Below are 19,213 nucleotides of genomic sequence, written 5' to 3'. Positions count from 1 at the left end.
AATGAAACAGGAGGCTACTTCTCGCCACTCTGTGGTGGCAGTGCCTGTAGGTAAGAATGTGTGCGACTCTTGCAAGGTTGAGAAATCCCGCGCCAAGTCATCTGTTGCGTTTGCTGCTAAACTGGAGATGGAGAAGTGCCTGTACGTAGGATACACATTCCTGTAAAAGATTATTTTCAAAATATTTATTTAAACTATAGTCTTTTTTTTTTCACTGTCTATTAAGTAGTAATTTTACTACTATCTATTAAGTAGAGATTTCTGTATCTTTAGAGTTTTACATAATAAGTTTCAGATTGAGTTCTAATGCTGTCAAGGTGTTCTGCTAACTTTTTGTGACGAAACACAAGCGGAATGCCACTGTAGAGATGACGTTGGTGTAAGAAGTTTGTATCTGTGTTACTCGATACGCTAAGGTTGCCTGTTGCGTAAATACGAATCATATTTGTTTAAACAAACTAAACATGTTTAAACAAATTGTAGTTACAATTGACTTGATTCCCTGGGAGTTGAGCGAAGACCTATCACCTCAACAGATACAGTATGCGCTTCTGTCTTTGCATTGATGTACTGGTGACAATGAGCTTGGTCGATAGACCTATCTAATTGAAAAATTGCCGAACCGCTACTCTTTATGTTTATGCATATTTTATCACTATTATAACAAAATAAACATTTTCATACCGAATACCAGTTAGCATATATGTCAATTAATTATATATATTTTTATTATTAAGTTGCATATATAGGTTAATCGTTTTTAAAGTGTCCTTTAAGTCACGTTCATCGATCTTCTAGGATACTAAAATGGAGGATCAAGTATTTTATCAAACGTTGCTTGATTTTAAAAACTGTTTACATGAAAACGAATTCCATGAAATGTTGAAATTAACAGGGCAAGCTTCGAATGGAGGCCTATATGTTAAAACTTTGCCTTCATTAACGATAGTCTAAATGACATTGTAAAAGCTTTTCTTGCATCATAGAAGACCAACTTCATCATAGAAGGGAGTAAACGTTTGGATTATTGAATGAATATTTTTTCATAGATTAAGCCCTGGAGTTTATTGGTAGGCACGCTAGGTCAGCAAGAAAACATTATAGCAGTTAAGCTATCTATCGTGGTCTAACTGTTATTTCAAAAAAGGGTAACAGACGAGACCGCGCTGCGAATTTTTTCTGATCGAAGTATTGAACTACCTAAGAAAATAAGTACGGTGATAAATGTAATTTATTTCACTGTTACGATGTTTGTTACATAGAATAAGATGGGACATATGAAGCATATCACAACATTATTGACAAGCATCATCCTACTGCTCATCTTCAAATGCTGGTGCAATTTTGTTCATAACTAACAATGAAAAGTAATGATGCGGAACTCACTTGCACTATATAAATATATATAGAAACAAAAAGTTCTATTCTCACTTCTACAACCAACAGCTGTACCCTAGTACGCTTATAAATCTGCCATGGAGATAACTCCAAAGCTTGTAGAAGTGTATAATATAGTAGTTTGATTCACCGTATCAGCGCCGTTCATTATGTGGGTCAAATAAGTCAATGAAATAATAATAACTATTCTAATACAATGCTAATATTAATTTACCTTCGAAAAACTTCTACAGACTTGGTACACACCTTGAGGAGCAACGTAAGCGTTACACCATAACTTTTTACGCCCTCTGCGTAACTTTTTTAACTACTATTATCTTACGCAGGTATTATCTATTTAGAGGGAATCGTTGAAAAAATATTTTAGGAAACTTTAATACTAAGAGATTTGTAAGCAGTCTGCAGCAAACTGATGAGCTGAAGGGCGAGGTAGACTTAAATTATAATACCCTTACATCTTTCTTTGGCTGATAGATATTACATAAATTCTATACTAGCGTAGCAATCGTATTCAAAATTATATGAGTCAGAGGTGTTTCCGTCTTTAACTGCAAGGAGCGAAGAACTTGACACGCTTTATTGGTAAAAATGAAAAGGTATACCAAAAACACTATTCAAGGTAATGAGAGTTTATGATTTTTGTTTTTCTCGAAAGTGTATTCTGTGTATTTCTCAAAAACTATTTGTTTTGAACAGAAGTAAGAATCTGCATTTAGCGCGAAAATAGCTAGTTACCAGTAGCTGTCAGGGTTGTCTCCTCAGTGCGTACATGGTAGTTACTTGCCGAAACGAAGCTTTTCTACATACCTAGGATTCTGTTAACTGTTTCTGACTCCAACCGATCAAATGGGGTGTACAGGGTGTTTTAAAAAAAATGTTGTAGAAAAAGTGTTGTAAAAAAAAATGTAAGATCAGCCCTCTAAAAAGTGATAAAGCTTAATAAAGGAGGCATCTTTTATCAATGAGACGGTAGGGCACCAATACCTATTACTATCGAAAGCTGAAGTCTGAAATAAAAAAGTTATTTGTTTGATATTACTTCGAGAAGTATATGACCGTGTAAAAATGCTGAAAATGCTGAAATGATGAAATCTGAAAGTAAGAATATGTGCCTATAGGAAAGATGGAAAAGGGCGACATATGCTTTTAAGATAATAAGTATTTGTAACCAAGATAGAGTGGAACGGATGCTTACCAGCACATTAAAAAAAATCAAAACGAGTTTTCTATAGGAAATTCCTTAGTTGTCCTAATTAAGAATTTATAGATGTTACTATGTGTAACGATTTGAACACGAAAGTTGAGGATTATTCCATTAATCTACGGAAAATAGCATCAATGTTTCTTCATTTTTGTGTTTTGTTGTTTACTGAAGAGTTAAGAGTCTCGACACTCGTCTTGCTTTTTCCGTATTACAAATAATTCTTTCCAACAGAGCCAGTGGATTTTTAAGTTAATAGAGATACTAATACTCATTCGGCGATAACATGAACCTTTGATATACTGGGTTATGTATTCGAATTCGAACAATCTTTAACAGGGCGCTTATCGTATGCGTTCATTCGCTAATCTTTATATAGAAAGCAATTATGACGAAAAACAATCGAGAGTTCTCGGAATTTGAACAGGTGTCAACTGTCATCTAAAATACCGACGAGTGACAAATTTTCACAGGGATTATATATTTTCTTTTTACACGAAAGACAATTTACATTGTTGCTAATCTTCTTTCGGCTGATAAAGCCTAAATCCTTTACCGGCCGATTTGAAGAGGAAATTATCAATTGCCATTTGAGTCGTTTAGATAAGCTTCAGAGGTCAGCCTTTTTGAGACTTTATGCATCTTCTCGCACCCGAACTGTTTGTATGTAACGTATTTGAACGACACTTTGACGAGTGTACGTCCGTCAGTGTCGCTTGACATGCGGTTGCTATGGGAAAGTTATCTGCGGATAAAAGTAAATATATTTTGAAAATGACTAGTGGGTAGTTTGGGTTTTGTATTGAAGACGTAGTAGCGTTGAAGGATAATTATGCTGAATAAATATTTCTATCAGGAATGACATTTCTAGAACATGCGCAAAAATAGTTGAGACATATGTTTCACTGTATATATAAAAATAATTCATTAAAAAAAGTCAAAATTTAGCTGCTCCATGCTGTAATTTCATTTTACAGCCGCATACTTATTCGTGATTTAAATTCTTCATTTGATTCAGTACGATTTTTTTCATTGATTGCAATAGGCATTCAAAACAGGGGTATTTCTAACACAGTAACGTTTTTCTCAAAATAATGTCTGCTACGTTACCTTTTCATAAGTTCTCACGTTATCTGTAATATTGGCGCTCCATAGTCTCATCAAAAAAAATGCACGCCGGGAACTTACCGAGTTTTAGAACGCCCTGTTGATTTTGTGTGTATTATATGTATATGTATATATCTCATACACTGGTTACATAAGGACGCTGTGGCGCGCAACAATTCTAATTATTCGGACTAAAGTTGCGTTCGTAAAGGTGTGTTTAAATTGATTTTCTCAGATTTTATAACAAGACCTTAAGCTCGCTACTCATTCATGACAAAGTTCAGGACCAGCAGACTACAAAACTGAGTGAAGAATGGAATTAGTAGTGTCGTTGAGTAAGTGCTTACATATGCTAATTGCTAATTAAATACGAACGTCCCTTAATAGAAACCTGGTGTAAAAATCAATTTTTTGCGAACACTCATTAAACTGTTTAAAGAAACCTAGCCTGGTCAAAATTGACCTCATCTTTTAGATATGGTTGAGTATTCTCTGAATATAAATTGGTAAAATCATACTTTTTAACCATAATATTACTGGATATATATAATTATCAATCGTATTTGCAATAAATAGGCTAGATAAGGACTAACTCAAGGTTACCAGCTTCTTGGTGTAAGAGATCTTATAGTTTATTTGCTACACTTAATGGAGGTGGGGGATTTAATTCTTAACCTCAAGCCGTCTAAACAAAAACTTGTAAGTCCGCAACCGCTGTCGCATCGCTCTTCACCGTCCAAGTTTAACACAATAATCACAGCATGTTCCAGTTAGATCATGGATAAGACAACTACATCCAGGACAAACCAGCCATAGTCCCTTATGGTACAGCTTTCCAAGGACCTACTCAAGTATACGAGACGGACTAATACCTTGCAATGGTTGCAAGAGTTCGAAGGTGCCGACGAACATAACAACTTCGATAACTAAACGAAGCTTGCCGCCACTAAACTAGCTGTACAAAATCTAGCAATAGACTACTTTGCGCCTGTCAGCGTGCTATATAGCTATATATGCTCAAATTGCGTTTTGCTGACGCCGAGGCAGCTTAGTATGCAGCGTTGAAGCTGCCCCGAAATGCATACCGAAATATAGGCACGTCGTGTCAACGCATTTCTAAATTATCCGCACATACTATTGAGATCTGCGGCCGAAAAAGAACAAATCCACTGGCTTCTCTCCAGCCACCGAACTTCACTCATTGTTCGGGGGGCTCGATACACACTGAAAGAGCTTAGCGAAAAGCTTTCGACAGAGGCCCAGTTCGAGATTCAGACGATTTAACAGAGTAAAAAGCGCCAGGGAAAATCGTACTACAGACAACGGCGAAGTTGTTTTTAACGCTTCGAGCACGTATCTCCACCTCGACTGAGCACAGCATCCTTCAGACGAAGACGATTACCCGTTTGCTAGTCGAGCCCATACTGCACCCAGAAACGAGTAATGTCATATTGAAAACTTACTATTTCCAGAAAAATAGAGCGTTTTTCAAAGGCAACAGAAGGACGCCCAATGGCCCTCTAACATGTAACTAGTGCGGCACTAAAGGACACGAAATTGATTAATGTAGGAAGAGACAAAGCGGTCGCCCAGCCAAACAACTATCTAAAATGCCGACGCGGACCTATGCTTGCCGAGCACGGTATTTCATCTCGTCTAGCATAAGACTGAACAGCTAGCAACGCCGCTAACACCATGTTCCTTCGGGAACAACTGCGTAAACTTCTATTACAGGCCCGTTCCCATAATTATCGCTGACCACCCATCGACGACGTCTTTGGTTGGTATAGTTTTCTTAATGGAATCCACATAGATTCCCGTCGGGCCGTAGTCCTACGCACTGCCCTTTGCGGAGTTCGCAATGCTAGTAGGTTTCAGTCCCTTATTATGCTTCTTTGTTTCCTATTATCTCTTTGTTAGCTAATGATCGAAATGACCTAACTCATTAATTAGTGCTCATTGTGCACATATTGACATATACACACTCATTGTACAGCCTCAGATTTTGCTTAATTGACTTATCTGGGACAAAATGCAAATTAGTACCTGGCGTATGCGAAAGGGCTCTATCATTCACGCGGCTAGACTAAATCACTTATCTAATCAACTTACCCAACAAAAGATGACAGTACTGCCGCGTTCAGGGTGGTAGCTTGATCCTGTTTGCCTTCACTAGCGAAGCTAAAGTTGCTTCGTTCGTTTCTGACTCTTGTTGAATGGATAGAGACAAATGAAGTACGTGCGCCTCAGATCGGGACATAAATATTTTTATTAAGAGAACTTTCTCAGACGAACTGCGCGTTATTATGGCCATCCATCATACCTACGGTATCACAAATGCACAAAATACGACGCCACTACCTTTGCACTTACTGTAGGCATCCTGCTGATTTGTCTAGACGTCATATTTATGTGCATTATATCATATATTAACGTCCGACTGGTGCTGTATTGACTTTATTCATTACGGCCCTTAAATAGTAATATTTATAACAAAAAAAAAGTTCGACCGTGTGACCTGATGAACAACGTATTCCGAACGCTTGTATTCCGATAGTTCATTCTTAAACTAAAAAGCTGTTGTCTCATTGGAACACACGGAACTGCTCTAGCTCATGTCCCTTATATCACTACAATACAGAGCCGATCCGGAAGACCCATTTCTAAGGCTAAGATGGATGATGCGAAGTGTTTCAGATCAGCCATTCAATTAGACCGGTCTGGCTGTCCTCCTTCAACTTCACAAATGCTGTCCTTAAAAATCGTTGAGTGGAGTAGTGAATAATTATTCGTAAACTCACGTTGCATAATTTATAAGCTTTCGGTCTAATTCCTTCTTAGCTGTTCCTCATGCCATGAAAATATGTAAGAGATAACTATCTTATTTGCATTTAGTACTGCAAGAATTTCCTCAGCTTTTTCTGGTGCTAACTGTTCTGAGTTAGCAACCAGTTTGAACACGACATTAGCTATTTACCTGAACTTCGTCAGATTATCGGCATTGCGACTTTACCTAATAGCTATTCAACATTGCGTTCGACCCACTAAATCGGCTGATGTCTTGGCTTATTTATTTCTTTCGGTCAGGTTTCATCATCTGCAAGAAAGTCTTGTTTCGAGGATTTTGTTTCTACCGAACTCGCTTGTGCTATTATATTTTAATTCCACTATGTAGTTACAGACTCAGCGTCTTTATCAGGTACAGAACGTAATACAAAATTTAAGAAAAATGTACTTCGTGAGAGTCTCTCGTTGTTTTAGTTGATCGTGCATTTAATTGTGCATTGTAAGTATTCTCGTTGAAATTGCACAGATGAATTAATCACCTCCATCCAATCAACATGGATCCGATAGAGCATGTTATTAGGAAATGGTGGCATGTGACTTTTATCAATAACTAGATATGACAAACGATGTCCCCGAAAGCCGCGAAGAGCTTCTAACAACGTCAGTTTATTCGCAATGTTGCGGCACATACCCAACGTTTCAATTGCGTCCTCGCTCTCATCGTAATGCTGCACAAAACAAAAAAAAAAGAGAAAGAAGGAACTTAGATAAATTATTTGTATAAATAAAAGAACTAGAATATAGAGGCCGCTGTGAAGTTATTCTGTACTAAAATTGATGTTACCAATTTCCAGTCATGCTAGCTATATAAGGATGAGTCTTGGTCATTTTATTAACATGAGTAAATAATAAATAAGGACGACGAAATGTATAATACAATTCATATTCAATTTGATCTATAATGTTAATAAAGCTATGTGCAAGCGCATCGAAGTCGACATTTTTTTAATGGAGAGCGTTTGACCACATTGACTTCCTTGAGAGCCACCTTATCCTTTAATATATAATTAACATTCAAGCTCGGTGAGTTGATATTAGTCCCGATAAAGATGGGAGAATGTTGCCTTTATTTCGATTTTGCCAACTGTTGACCTACTCCTGTATAATACTTTTAATTTAAAATTCCGATTTTCGAAAATTGATTTTATAAACGTCTTCGTGAATTTGACGTTTATGCGACATCATTAATCGTGACGTTTGGAAATCAGCTAGAATATGTGTATATATACACATATGTATGGGACAACAAGACGGTCATACCTCAGTGCATGTGCAAGGGTGGATTTGGTCTTTTGGGGGACAGGCCAATTTATAGCCACTCGTGTGATCGACAGAAGTATCGGCGCCTGCTAGGGCGACAACGGGATTTACAGCCGGCGACGAAACCCGTTCGCTGTCCTCGGTCACCGCAACTACAAAGAATAGAGAATCTGTATTTGTATAGTATTTCGCCCAAATAGCTTTTTCTGCAGCTTTTATATATACATCCTCAGTGTGTTAAAATAAAATAAAACCTAATTATAAACATAATTGATACAGTTTGCACGCAGCTCGATTATTTGTTTACCTGGAAGTCCATTTTATTTCTACTATGTTAAAATAAATAAACAATAGATCTGACTTAAATTTTATTTTATACGATAATAAGGGTTAATAAAAGGACGATGCCTTTTGATTATTATTTGGGAGACTCACATTAATATGTACCTAAAGCTAGTTTTGAGCTGATTTTTTAATAAAGCAATTTCGTAACCATTAAAATACCTGGTCTTTTTGTCGTAGTTGTTGCCGTCATAATTGGATTTGTGACATGATTTCTCTGCATCAGGTAAAATTCTCGAAGATTGGCTTTAACGTCGTTATCCGTCAGTTTCCTGTCAGGGTCCTTCGCGTCCGATAAGGCATCGTTTTTTGCATTTGAAGTTTCAGTTTTTGTACCACCGTCCGTCCGATACTATAATATAGAAGAAAATTAGAATCTGTTTATTGATAAATCTGCAAATGCTTCTTTTACACTTTCCTCTCTGTGAATTGCTTATTTCACTTGTACTTGACACAGCGCTGACTAACAGTTTTGCCATTACTTACACTAACTGCAGTAGTTACTTCGGTGATTGTCGGCAGAACAGCGCTATCTTTCGGATTGTTACCACCCATCGGTGTTACGGGAACAAAGTTTTTGTTTGGAATGTTTCCAAGGATGGGAGCCATAGTCGGTTGATCCTCAGCGACGCTTCGAGTCGGCATGATAGGCCCACTGCCGCTACTATAATCCGCGGGTAATTCTTCTGTGGCAGCGTCCGGTTCTAACCTTAAGTCGGCCAAAGGTAACCACTCCACTGATTCTGCATCGCTGTTATTAATCAGACTTGTCGGATCACCCATAGCTTTTTTACTCTGATCAGTAGTTCCTTCGTGGTTGGTTATTGTTGTCGATAATAGAGACGCCGAACTAGATTGTCCAGGTGTCATGGTCTCGGTAACCGAACCTCCAATAGCAGCGGTGCTTATCAATGAAGGTTTGTGTATACTTAGTGGAGCAGTTTTTTTATTCACACTAGGTGGATAAAAAACCTGCGGCGGGTGGAAATTGTCTAGTTCAGTTAGGTCTTCGACATCAGAATCAGGCTTGGTAGTAGGTTTTGCGGAACGCCCTCTTAAATTTGCTTGTGGTTGCGGTAATCGTTTTTGCTCTTCCTTGCGTTCTTTACTGTTATCAGTCACTTCTAATTGCTTCTTCCCATCATTGTTAGCTTTATGCGTTTGTCTTTGAAGCCCAATCGAATCTATGGGCCGAACATAGTCGTAATTTGCAGAGTCGACGAGAGGGAACCGCGAAGTTATCACGCTTCGAAGAACAATGGGCTAATGGGCGAGCGCCAGGCACAAACAATGAAAATACAAAGAATGGAGGTTAAAGAGCAAAGAAATAAATTTCTTTGCGAAAAAAATAAGTATTAATGGGACTAATTAGTTTAGCCGTCTTCAGAAAGGTTCTCTATATTCAAATTCGGTTATGTCATTCCGTTATATATCAAAATGTGCATTTAGTCATTTTTGTTTTCTAATGCTGTCATTATCATTGTGCCTTGAAGAGTGCATATTACGTACTGCTGTACTCCATCTCCGATTATTGATTCCTGTGATTCGTGCGACCATGTTAGCAAAACTTAAGACTCACCAAATTTGCCAGCATCATGACCGTACTGTTTACATAGGCTTTTCCGCGGTCGGTACCAAACTGCGACACTTCAGAGTTCTGAGTAGACTGCCGACCTTCCAAGTCGGCTTCATACTGGTCCACAAGAATCCTGCTAAAAATTCTCGCCATCTCAAGAACTCCTCCTGGCTGATGCCACTCTGCTGGGCTGTTAGTACCGACTTGACCTTTCATATCATTTTCGGGTGACCCTTCAGAGAATCTGCAGCAAAAAAAGGGTTACAAGAAGCTTGTATTCTGATAAATCACTTTGTTTGAAGTGACTTATCACCACTCTTTATATACTTTTTACAAATCTACTTTCCTAAAGCAATCCATGATGCTAATATTTTTCACCTCGTCAGAAAGACTCCCAGTGAGTGCCGAACTTAACTTCTTCAAAGAAATTTTGGTACTAATTGTGACGTGGTAATGAATACTATGCTGGGCATGTCTCTCTTATTTAGAGCAATATTGTACCTGGAAACAGATGGGGTAATCAGGATCGCGATAAAAGATATCAGGCTACTTGCTATAGTTGCCAACTGCATCTTATATGCTGGAGTAGTTTAGTCTGAAATGTAATTGCATATAATATAATAAATATATATATATATATAAAGTAAGTAATTTTATCAACAAATCTCTTGATCGCATTAATTTGCATGTGCGCAATTAGATTATGTATCTATAGCCTTATATCTATCTGCACCTTGAGTATCACTCTACGCACACCTTTTTAAGCATCAACCTATTTTTTCCACCACTACGACGTAAGATTGACTTTTCTTCCGGGAAGTATTCTCCCTTGTACCTTGACCAAAGTGAGCTCTAAATTTCTTATTGCTAATTTGTGTACAAAGGATGGAATTAAAACCGTTTAAAACGTGGACAATTCTACTCTGCTCCAAATCCATCTGCATGCACAGCACCGACGGGGCAGCTATTGAGGTGATTTTTTTCTTACGTAATTCATACAGTAGCTCCAACTGAAGATTTGTCCGTTTACTTTGAATACAACCGCGGCAAAATGCTATTTTGCAGCTACGGTCTTAGGATTCTGACGTTACAACAGTTTCCGATCTCGTTGAAGACTCAACAGGAAATCCCAGACCCACTAGCAGATTCCCGCTGCTATGACACAGAGCACGTTTTTTGAATATGTTACTCTACAGGTGAGTGCGTTAATTGGCTATGCGAAATGGTCCTTCTCGGTTCGTCGAAAAAATTCGAATTCGAGCACATACTGTTCCACTCAGTGCAGTTCAGGGGTTCGGAACCTTCAATGCATGGTTAGTTACTTACAACTTATTATTTCTGGGTTTACTCCGATCACTTTGTTGAACAACATTAATAGGTGGAGACACTGCAGTCCTTGAGTATCGTGCCACTTACACGATTGGTAACAAAAGATCATCGACTATTAACATAGGCCCTCATATCGGTGAATGCATTACAACCTTCATTACCAGTGCATCTTCCGAATGAATACTTGAAATGAGAAGGGCGGAACGAGTATTTCTACAGCAGAAAGACCAAGGAGCGCTTCGATACAGCAGGTGAGAAAGGGGGCGATTATCTATGCGCACCTCAGCAGATGACAGACCTCAGGTCCTGAGTGTTGATAATAAGCTCTTATGATGTCAATGGTCTGCAGTCTCTGTCAAAAAGAAAGAAAACAATCAATTCCAACTTATTAATAAATCCACCAGTGTGAGTTCTGCTATTTTTGTAACGTACTAACTCAGAAAAGCCAGTTATATTTTACCTCTACAACGAGATGAAATAAAACTTGTGCAAACGAGCCTAGTTATAAGCAAAGGCATCAATGAATTGAACTACTAAATTTCATAAGTTACATCGGACAGATTAATTTTTTTAAAATGTTAGTTTTTTATTGTAGCGTACCTGTTGTTGAGTCTTGAACTAGTTGTAACAACACAATAAAAATCATTGATACCCGAAGAGTAATGGTATTTATTTGTCAGTACCGTTTGATAAAAGCCGGCCGCTCATTATCCCGGTTGTTACATGAATATGAGCCAAAGCATGTGTCAAGAGAAACCCAATTAAGCGGCAACGTTATTTGACGTAAATTGATAAGAAAAAATACCCTAGAGATATCACACAGCAGCAGTCAGAAGGGGTTTTTGAGGCTCACGGCTAGAAACACGGCAGTTTGCATCGTCATTGCGGGCAGGTATAGAAGCCCTATCATAGATACAATGTGTGGAGTCATTCTGACTCTCACTGTGAATACTGCGCTGCCATGACTGGAAGAATTCATCAGAGATTTCCTGCGAGCGATTCCTGCGAGGAGTTAGCCAGAAGCTTTCACAAGTATTAAATAAGTTCTGTTTATTATTTTGAAGCTGCAAAACTCCGGATACAGCTTTTATTAATCCGATAATTCCTTCGTCGTTGTCAAGACATTTGAATATTAACTTAACTATATATTTTAACTAAACGCAAGTGTTCCTGTGAAATTTGATGCTGTGTTTTTGGTGATGTACCACTTTGGTCTCGAGACTATGAGACCAGACTTCACATCTTTGACTTTTTTCGGCTATTTAATTTCAAGATTCAATAGTAGGAGAGTGCTGGTAGAGATTTTCATCTAAATGGCAGAGAAATGAGGGCAATTAGGGCACATTAGGGTCATGCCTACTTATATTTTTCGAATATTCATTGTTCTAGTGAACAGAATTTCTGAATCGGTCAATCGGAAATACTTTTTTAAGCGTGGTAGCGGTTGGAAATTTCTCATGTTGGATACTTCCTGCCTAAACATAATAAAGTGCCTAAAGTTTACTAAAATACTGGGTTGACCAGAGGCCCATGCCTGTTTTACTATTGATTTAACTATTTTTGGCCCTTTTCAAGCCTTAAATATCTACTTTATGTATGTAGATATGTGTTATACTTACGACATCCATTGATTGTCCTACAAGCGAACCACACTTAGTTCTGGCCTTTTTCGTGCTGAGATGTACATTTTAGGTAAAATATGATGTACCTTGTGCATCTAGCGTCACGAAAAACCTACTAAAACTAAAGAAGTGGTGGTTCGCGTAGAGAAGATATTTTGACCTAAATTGGAGCATATTGTGTTATTGTCATATTCGCTACATCCGCCTCTTTAACTTCCAAACAAAACCTCGGAACAAAATTTTCACTTTAATGGTGTATGGTAGAAACAAATGTTACTTTCAGTTTTTGCCATTTTCACGCTGAAATATCCAGTTTAGTATGACGACATCTACAGCATTACGAGTCGGCTCGGCGAGAGCCTTCGATTAATGCCAGGAAGTACCCCTCTGCATAGACCTCCATATTGATGTTGGATTGCCATTTTGTTGAAAAATCTATCTTAGAAATATAATTTACATTAGTTTCTGTAGCTTTCTCGTAAACATGTGCAAAAGATTTCGAAAAGGCGGCTAAAAGGACGAACCCCATAGTCAAGGAGACACTACTAGCAAAAAAAATTTGATTTTCCCAGCATCTAGCCAAAATTCAATTGCAGATTGACATTTTTACAGTTTATGGGGTTCAAATTTCTGACACCAGTCTCGTTGCAACTATTCCATTATAGCAATGGTATAACCTTAATTCAAATAATTCTAATAGTGCTACGGCCGCGCTGCAGTTACCTCATTATAATATATGATTCGTGTGGCACCTCTAATAAAAGTTATTGCTCTTCTATTTCAGACCTATGCTTTCGCAAATATCCGGTCGCAAGTTCTGTGAATTTTTGTTACATTAGTTCTGTTATTTCGCTGCAACTCTCTAGTTACTGAATGATCATTTGTATGTGGTCAATTTCTAATTTGGGGCCAATGATTTCGTTAGTTTAATGCAGTTACCCTATAACCCTGTCCAAACAGCAATCGGTTCTTCGGCTAGACTGATTCCACTTCCTTGTTAGAATATGGCGGTAACCTTCTACCTATTACACATGGCAAGCATTCTGTTGCTCGAAGAAATAGCCAAACTCGATTTCCGAATTGCCAATATAAAGCCATATAAATTTTACTCAACTTCTACATGTAAAATTAGCTTGCTGTCGTGCACACAGAGCAAGTGTGCGACCTTACCTATCTCAGACCTCATGCCCTTCCACAGTTATCGCCACTCTCCAAGTGGAACAGCCTAAACTCGATACCCTCTTGCATTTATCCCGTTTTCCCATTTCAATCATCCGTACGATCTAAAAAAAATTATCCAGTTGGAGGGTATACACTATATATGCCAAAATTGTTCAGATCTTATCAAACATTCCATGATTTAATTATCATCATGCTTCTCTGTAAGGAGAAAACGTCCCTTCGGAAAAAGTATTTATAGTGTTGACAAAATGTACTCAGATTATTAATATGTCATCAGTTATTCACCACTTGATGGAAAATCTAAAATTTTCCCCCAGATCCAATGTTTTTTAGAGGTTTTGATGGAGTTTTTAGAACTGCGCCCATCTGAAGTGAACTTTTCTCGAATTCTCATTGGTTGTCGCGCAAGTACCAAAGAAACATTACACTTTCTAAGGAGAAAACACCTCACTTTCTAGGGAAAAGGGATTCCGTGTTAAACGTAGATCTTTCCGGATGAAATTCTTCCAACTCACAACAAAAACGGCCGAATCAAACCATTCTACGGGCAGATTCGGATTCGCCAAGCTGCCAGATATAAAGTTTTAGCAGTAAACTAGAAAGGCCTTCCGGGGTTCCCCCCACGCTTGTTCTTCAATAAACACACTTTATTTTTCCACCCAGAGGTAAAAAGCTAATTATGTATATAATATAAGCAACGTCAAATAGCGCTCAATTATTCCTTTGTGGTTATAACCTCATAACTTGTTTTATAAGATTGTTGAACCACATCACAGCACTGTTTTTTTCCAAAATGTATATTTGTATATGTGACGACACATCAGCTCTGGCCACTGTGGTGTTTCTAAACTATACTATGAACTTGTTTTCAAAGAGGGAACTCGAAGAAAAAGACGCTCGGTTTACGTACAACTAATTACGTCTTACGAGAAAATCTAATTTTTCCATTGTCGAATTTCGTGCAGGTTCCGCACCGCATCTCCCAGATTCAGATCAAATAATCAGTTTAATCTGCGCTCTCTAAAGCTGCGCTTTGGATCCGGAAAAACTATTTCTCAAGACTTGTAATAAGTACACAGAAGTCTCATCTGATGAGTTTTAGCTAAAGATCGCGCGTGGGTCCCGCAATACGGGGCCTTTTAAAAATTGAAACTTCAGCTTTTAAAGGGAAAAGTGAACAGAAGAATGTGAATAGAAAAAACGTCTAGAGTGGAAACAAAATTGTAAAAGCTGAGATACCAGGTATTAATGCCCAAAAAATATACGCAATACAATACAACCTTTGGCTTTTTCATTAGATTAGGTCACTATTAGAAAGAAAAAAAAATCCTCTTTATTTTAAAATATTGACATGACTACGCAATATAATTAAACATACTTTTTTTTAAATGTTGGCGCCACTTATTTTGCAGTCTATTCACTGCATTCAAACAGATATTACTATGAAACTTCTTTTAATCATAGATCTGTTGATACGCTTCGTCTTAATATACTTTTAGTTGAGTCGGATACTAACAAAAACAGTTCGTATCTAAAATGCTATATGCTTGATAATATCTCAAAAGTGTATTATAACTGCAGTTTTTGCATTACGTTGTCATGAAGGCATTGTATCAATTAACAAATCCTACAAGGAGAAGTTCATGTAATGAGAACGATATTTTATTGAGATACGTAGCTTGTTCACGTATAGACCGACTAGATATTGAAGCATCTTCTGTTCGCAGAACATAGACCGAAGCCTCTGAAGTTTTGTTATAATTAGAACTCATTGTTGCTAAGAGCCGCGGCCTCTATCAAACCTGGTCCAACACCCTCAATATTTGGGCTGATTTTCTTGGTCAAGGTGATCTTTAGACAACTAGGACTTCGAACTCCCAATAACACGTTACTTTTCTCTTTTGTTCGGGCGTCAAAGCTACAAATTAGGATCTGCATTATATGATATTATATATAGCATTATTATAAATCCGTTTACTGCTCGCGTCAAATGTCTGCACATGATCATACACAAAAAACAATGATATCCATAGTTCGAGATTAGTCCAGCGACTTTTCGTACACGAGTAACTTCTTGTCGCGCAGTGGACACAATTAGGAGATCTACAACTTCTGAAGGTTAAAAAGGTTCGTATTGAACCGTTATATGATATCTTGATATGATTCTAGTGATATTTTTGTTGTGAAAGAATAAACCAAGTAGTAGCCAAGTAGAATTGAGAAATTTTAGAAGACGAAAAACTTCTTTCGATGACCTATAAATTAATAATAGAGTTACATTAGACCCTATTTCGTTGTAACTGATTAGTCCCAGAAAGGAGTACCCCAGTGGGGGACGTTTTTTTCTGTAAATTCCGTGATTAGTATTGCTACAGCATCAACAAAAAAGAGGTTAGAAAGAACTGAAGAATAAAAGAGCAGTTATCACCCATATAATCGTGTTTGTATCTAGGTATGTAGGTACGGTCCAACGAAATGCGGCTAGGGACACTTTTATTGATAAACACAGGATTGCAGCGCTTTTTCAGAAAAAGCTATCATCGATTCAGCAACACAATAAAGATCCTAAAAATGTGTCGAGAATTTCTTTGTATGGCCCTAGCATTAAATACAATAAATATGAGGCGAATTTCTAGTAAAACAACCACTGATTTTATGCGCTTATCTCATGATTGAAGTACGAATGACACAATTGTTTGTTTTACTTCTCAGCCGATGTAAACCAAATACTTCAGGAGTATTACTATGGTTTGCCATAAATGTAAGTCTAGTATCAGGGTTCGTACCTCATCCCATAATGCCCACTGTTGAAAATGGAGATTGCTGAAGTTACTTGACTTTTTGCAAGTATATAAATATATATGGGGGCAAATAACCCCACGCATGGCTAGCTCTTATACGTGATAAGACAGGATTTCCGGTTTAGGTTTTTAGTATTCACAATAAGAGTTCCCTGAGTGTTGATTGCCCCGATTAGTTTATACTGTACAATGTTTTGATTAAGGAAAGCGATATCGCAGTGCATAATCAGTCCCATATAATCTGTTTCACGCATAAGTTTATGCAGGAGATAAACGCGTCCCGACCCGTCGTTAGAGCCTTCAGGTTGGTTCATAAATATGGTATCTGAAATCACTGTACCGAAAGACAATCACTGACGGTCTTATAAAGACAGATTATAAAAAGACCTTCACTTGTAAAGTTTTAGCAGATTTGGCCTTGTGAAATATCGACGATCGTTAGAAATATATACAGGTCCGAATTCCTTTTGTTGATTTACTGGCAACGTTGTGATTCTTAAGGAAACCGAATCTAGGCTTTGGTACATCTTAGGCCAGCCTTATATTTGGTACTTTACTGTTGAAATATCATCCGAAAGCTACAAGTATGCTAACATTTTACATCAAGGACGACTTTATATCTGCTTGGTGTAGACTTATTAACCTAGCATAGATATGATTTAGAACTTCGACCCGAAAATCGACCTAATCACAGCTGTATTTTGATATCTAGCATCAATTTTAGGCCAAAAGATTTTCTCACGGTCTTGTATCTTGATAGTTGCAGGATCTCGAAGTACTCATACATCCTTAGCATTGCGATGGGAATGCGAAAACTAATATATGAGGTAAGGTATTAATAGTCACGTGAAATTCATCTTGAGCTGTCTTCGCTTCAAAACATATGATCGAAATTAAGCACGCCAGAATTCAATTACGAAGTCATTAAGAGATACTGTATTTATAGAAAAAATTAAAAACCACAATGAGTAAGCAGAATGAAGTCCCTAACTAAACTGGTGTAAAGGAATTGCAGTACGCAGATATTTCATGAGTTTTATTAGTCCACATATTAACACTCAACTAAAGGTAATGACAACTCGGCGCCGATTCACGTCTTGATTTGTCGATAACAAATTAATAGTAATATTAATTTGAGTCTTCAAAAGTGTTGAGTGGTAAACATGATATTTTGGACGTTTTCTGTCTAAAATGTGCCCCTGAGTACAACCTTCGATTTTTCTCATTAAATTTTTTGCGACAATTCTATTTCCGAAAATCATCAATCTAGAAAAAAAGCTACTGAAAAAAAAGAGTGACTAAAATGTAGTACTATAATACTAAAAAAAACACAGAATTTCACCCAAATTATCAAAAACTTGCCCTTATATACGTCGTCATTCCCTGCGCCTACATTAACATTTCAATTGTTCAAGTCCTACCAAATTTTTTTCAGTTCAGTATAGAAGTTGTTTAGTCAGCTCTTTCCACCCTTTTTATTATTATAGTTACGTACTGCTATGAATTCCCTTTTTTTTATAATCGAAAGAGAGGGTATTCTGTTATTGCGAAGCCTGGAGATTCACTTATGGATGCGAAAAGACCTGCAACACAAGTGGTTTTAACGACCTTAGCCATATGCTGCCTGCCACTGCCTTGGGAATGTCGACTTTACCTTGTCTATTGGTTTTCTTTCTGTTGGATAGCCTCTTTTACGCCATGCAACTAAGCTATGTACAAATTTTTGTTGATTGACGTGATTGTTGACCGTCTTACTATACCCAAGCACTTCGTAGTGCGTAAGACTAAACGCAAAAACAGTTTTTTTTTGTGATAACGGAACTTTGGCTTAACTTGAGGCTTAGACGTACCTTTTTTAGTTTCATATAAAGACGCCACTTTTGGTCACCCGCAAAAATTCTGTACAAAAATCCGTCATTGTTGTTGCGTATCGCTTAAAATCGAGCGAGATATTCAGAGGCAATAAGGCAAATATAAGTGTCCTATAGGGTTTTTCACTCAGTTATGAAGCACCTAGGCTACTGTTCTTTGATAAAATCCGATAATTCAAGATATCCAATGATGGTCAAGTATTTGCAGGGCCCCTCCTCTGCCAATTCACCGAGCTTTTTGCCAGTTGTTTTTCTTAAAAATTGACCTCAGGCTATTTTTATGGGCTTCGAATAGCCGACCGCGCCGTGAGGCGCCTTTTAGTTCCATACCGCCATCTTTGAACGCATACTAATTGCAAGAATTAATATTCGGACTCTTGAAGATTAACGAGCACATAAGCTTGCATGTGTCTTACGTAACTAAGGCAGGAAGGGTCGGTTCTTCCACAATTGTAGAACTTTATTTCTAGGCACATCGACATCCCTGGTTTCAGCAGCCGGCGAGCAACCTGCAGCGTTATGTCTGTGACCCCTACCGCTACTCGACGTACTCTACGTATACAAGTGATCCGGAAACATCTCCCTGAGGAAAAATTATTGATTATCAAGTATATCTCGTTTCGGCATCATCCTGTAGCTGATAGAAATCTCTGAAACTACATTCACTTGCCTTGATT

At 37.7% G+C, this 19,213-nt stretch overlaps 1 protein-coding gene and 1 long non-coding RNA gene across 4 annotated transcripts; one reads left to right on the top strand and one right to left on the bottom strand.

Moving 5' to 3' along the window:
* Positions 1–35: 35 nt before the first annotated feature.
* Positions 36–19,213, top strand: LOC111261793 (uncharacterized). Of its 2 annotated transcripts, none has more exons than XR_002681205.2 (3): positions 36–141; positions 17,426–17,492; positions 19,007–19,213. It is a non-coding gene; the product is annotated as an uncharacterized LOC111261793 (long non-coding RNA). The 2 variants fall into 2 exon arrangements; XR_015311675.1 differs by having other exon boundaries at positions 18,993–19,213.
* On the bottom strand, positions 5,943–11,166 carry LOC111261792 (uncharacterized). Of its 2 annotated transcripts, none has more exons than XM_022835573.2 (7): positions 11,058–11,166; positions 10,233–10,326; positions 9,735–9,975; positions 8,642–9,418; positions 8,318–8,507; positions 7,814–7,965; positions 5,943–7,221 (listed from the first exon to the last, which is right to left on the bottom strand). In XM_022835573.2, the coding sequence occupies exons 2-7, from the start codon at positions 10,301–10,303 to the stop codon at positions 6,964–6,966; spliced, it is 1,689 nt and encodes a 562-aa protein (XP_022691308.1). In that variant the 5' UTR covers positions 10,304–10,326; positions 11,058–11,166; the 3' UTR covers positions 5,943–6,963. The 2 variants fall into 2 exon arrangements, with proteins under 2 accessions (XP_022691308.1, XP_022691312.1); XM_022835577.2 differs by lacking the exon at positions 11,058–11,166 and adding an exon at positions 10,720–10,789.

Source organism: Varroa jacobsoni, unplaced genomic scaffold (genome assembly GCF_002532875.2).
Source record: "Varroa jacobsoni isolate VJ856 unplaced genomic scaffold, vjacob_1.0 scaffold_596, whole genome shotgun sequence".
Lineage (NCBI taxonomy): Eukaryota > Metazoa > Arthropoda > Arachnida > Mesostigmata > Varroidae > Varroa > Varroa jacobsoni.
This window is presented reverse-complemented; position numbering and strand designations above follow the sequence as displayed.

Coding starts and splice junctions, on each gene's coding strand:
- LOC111261792 (XM_022835573.2), bottom strand. CDS start 10,303: ATGCAGTTGGCAACTATAGCAAGTAGCCTGATATCTTTTATCGCGATC. Junction 9,976..10,232: donor ATTACCCCATCTGTTTCCAG/GTACAATATTGC, acceptor TTTTTGCTGCAG/ATTCTCTGAAGGGTCACCCG. Junction 7,966..8,317: donor AACTACGACAAAAAGACCAG/GTATTTTAATGG, acceptor TATTCTTTGTAG/TTGCGGTGACCGAGGACAGC.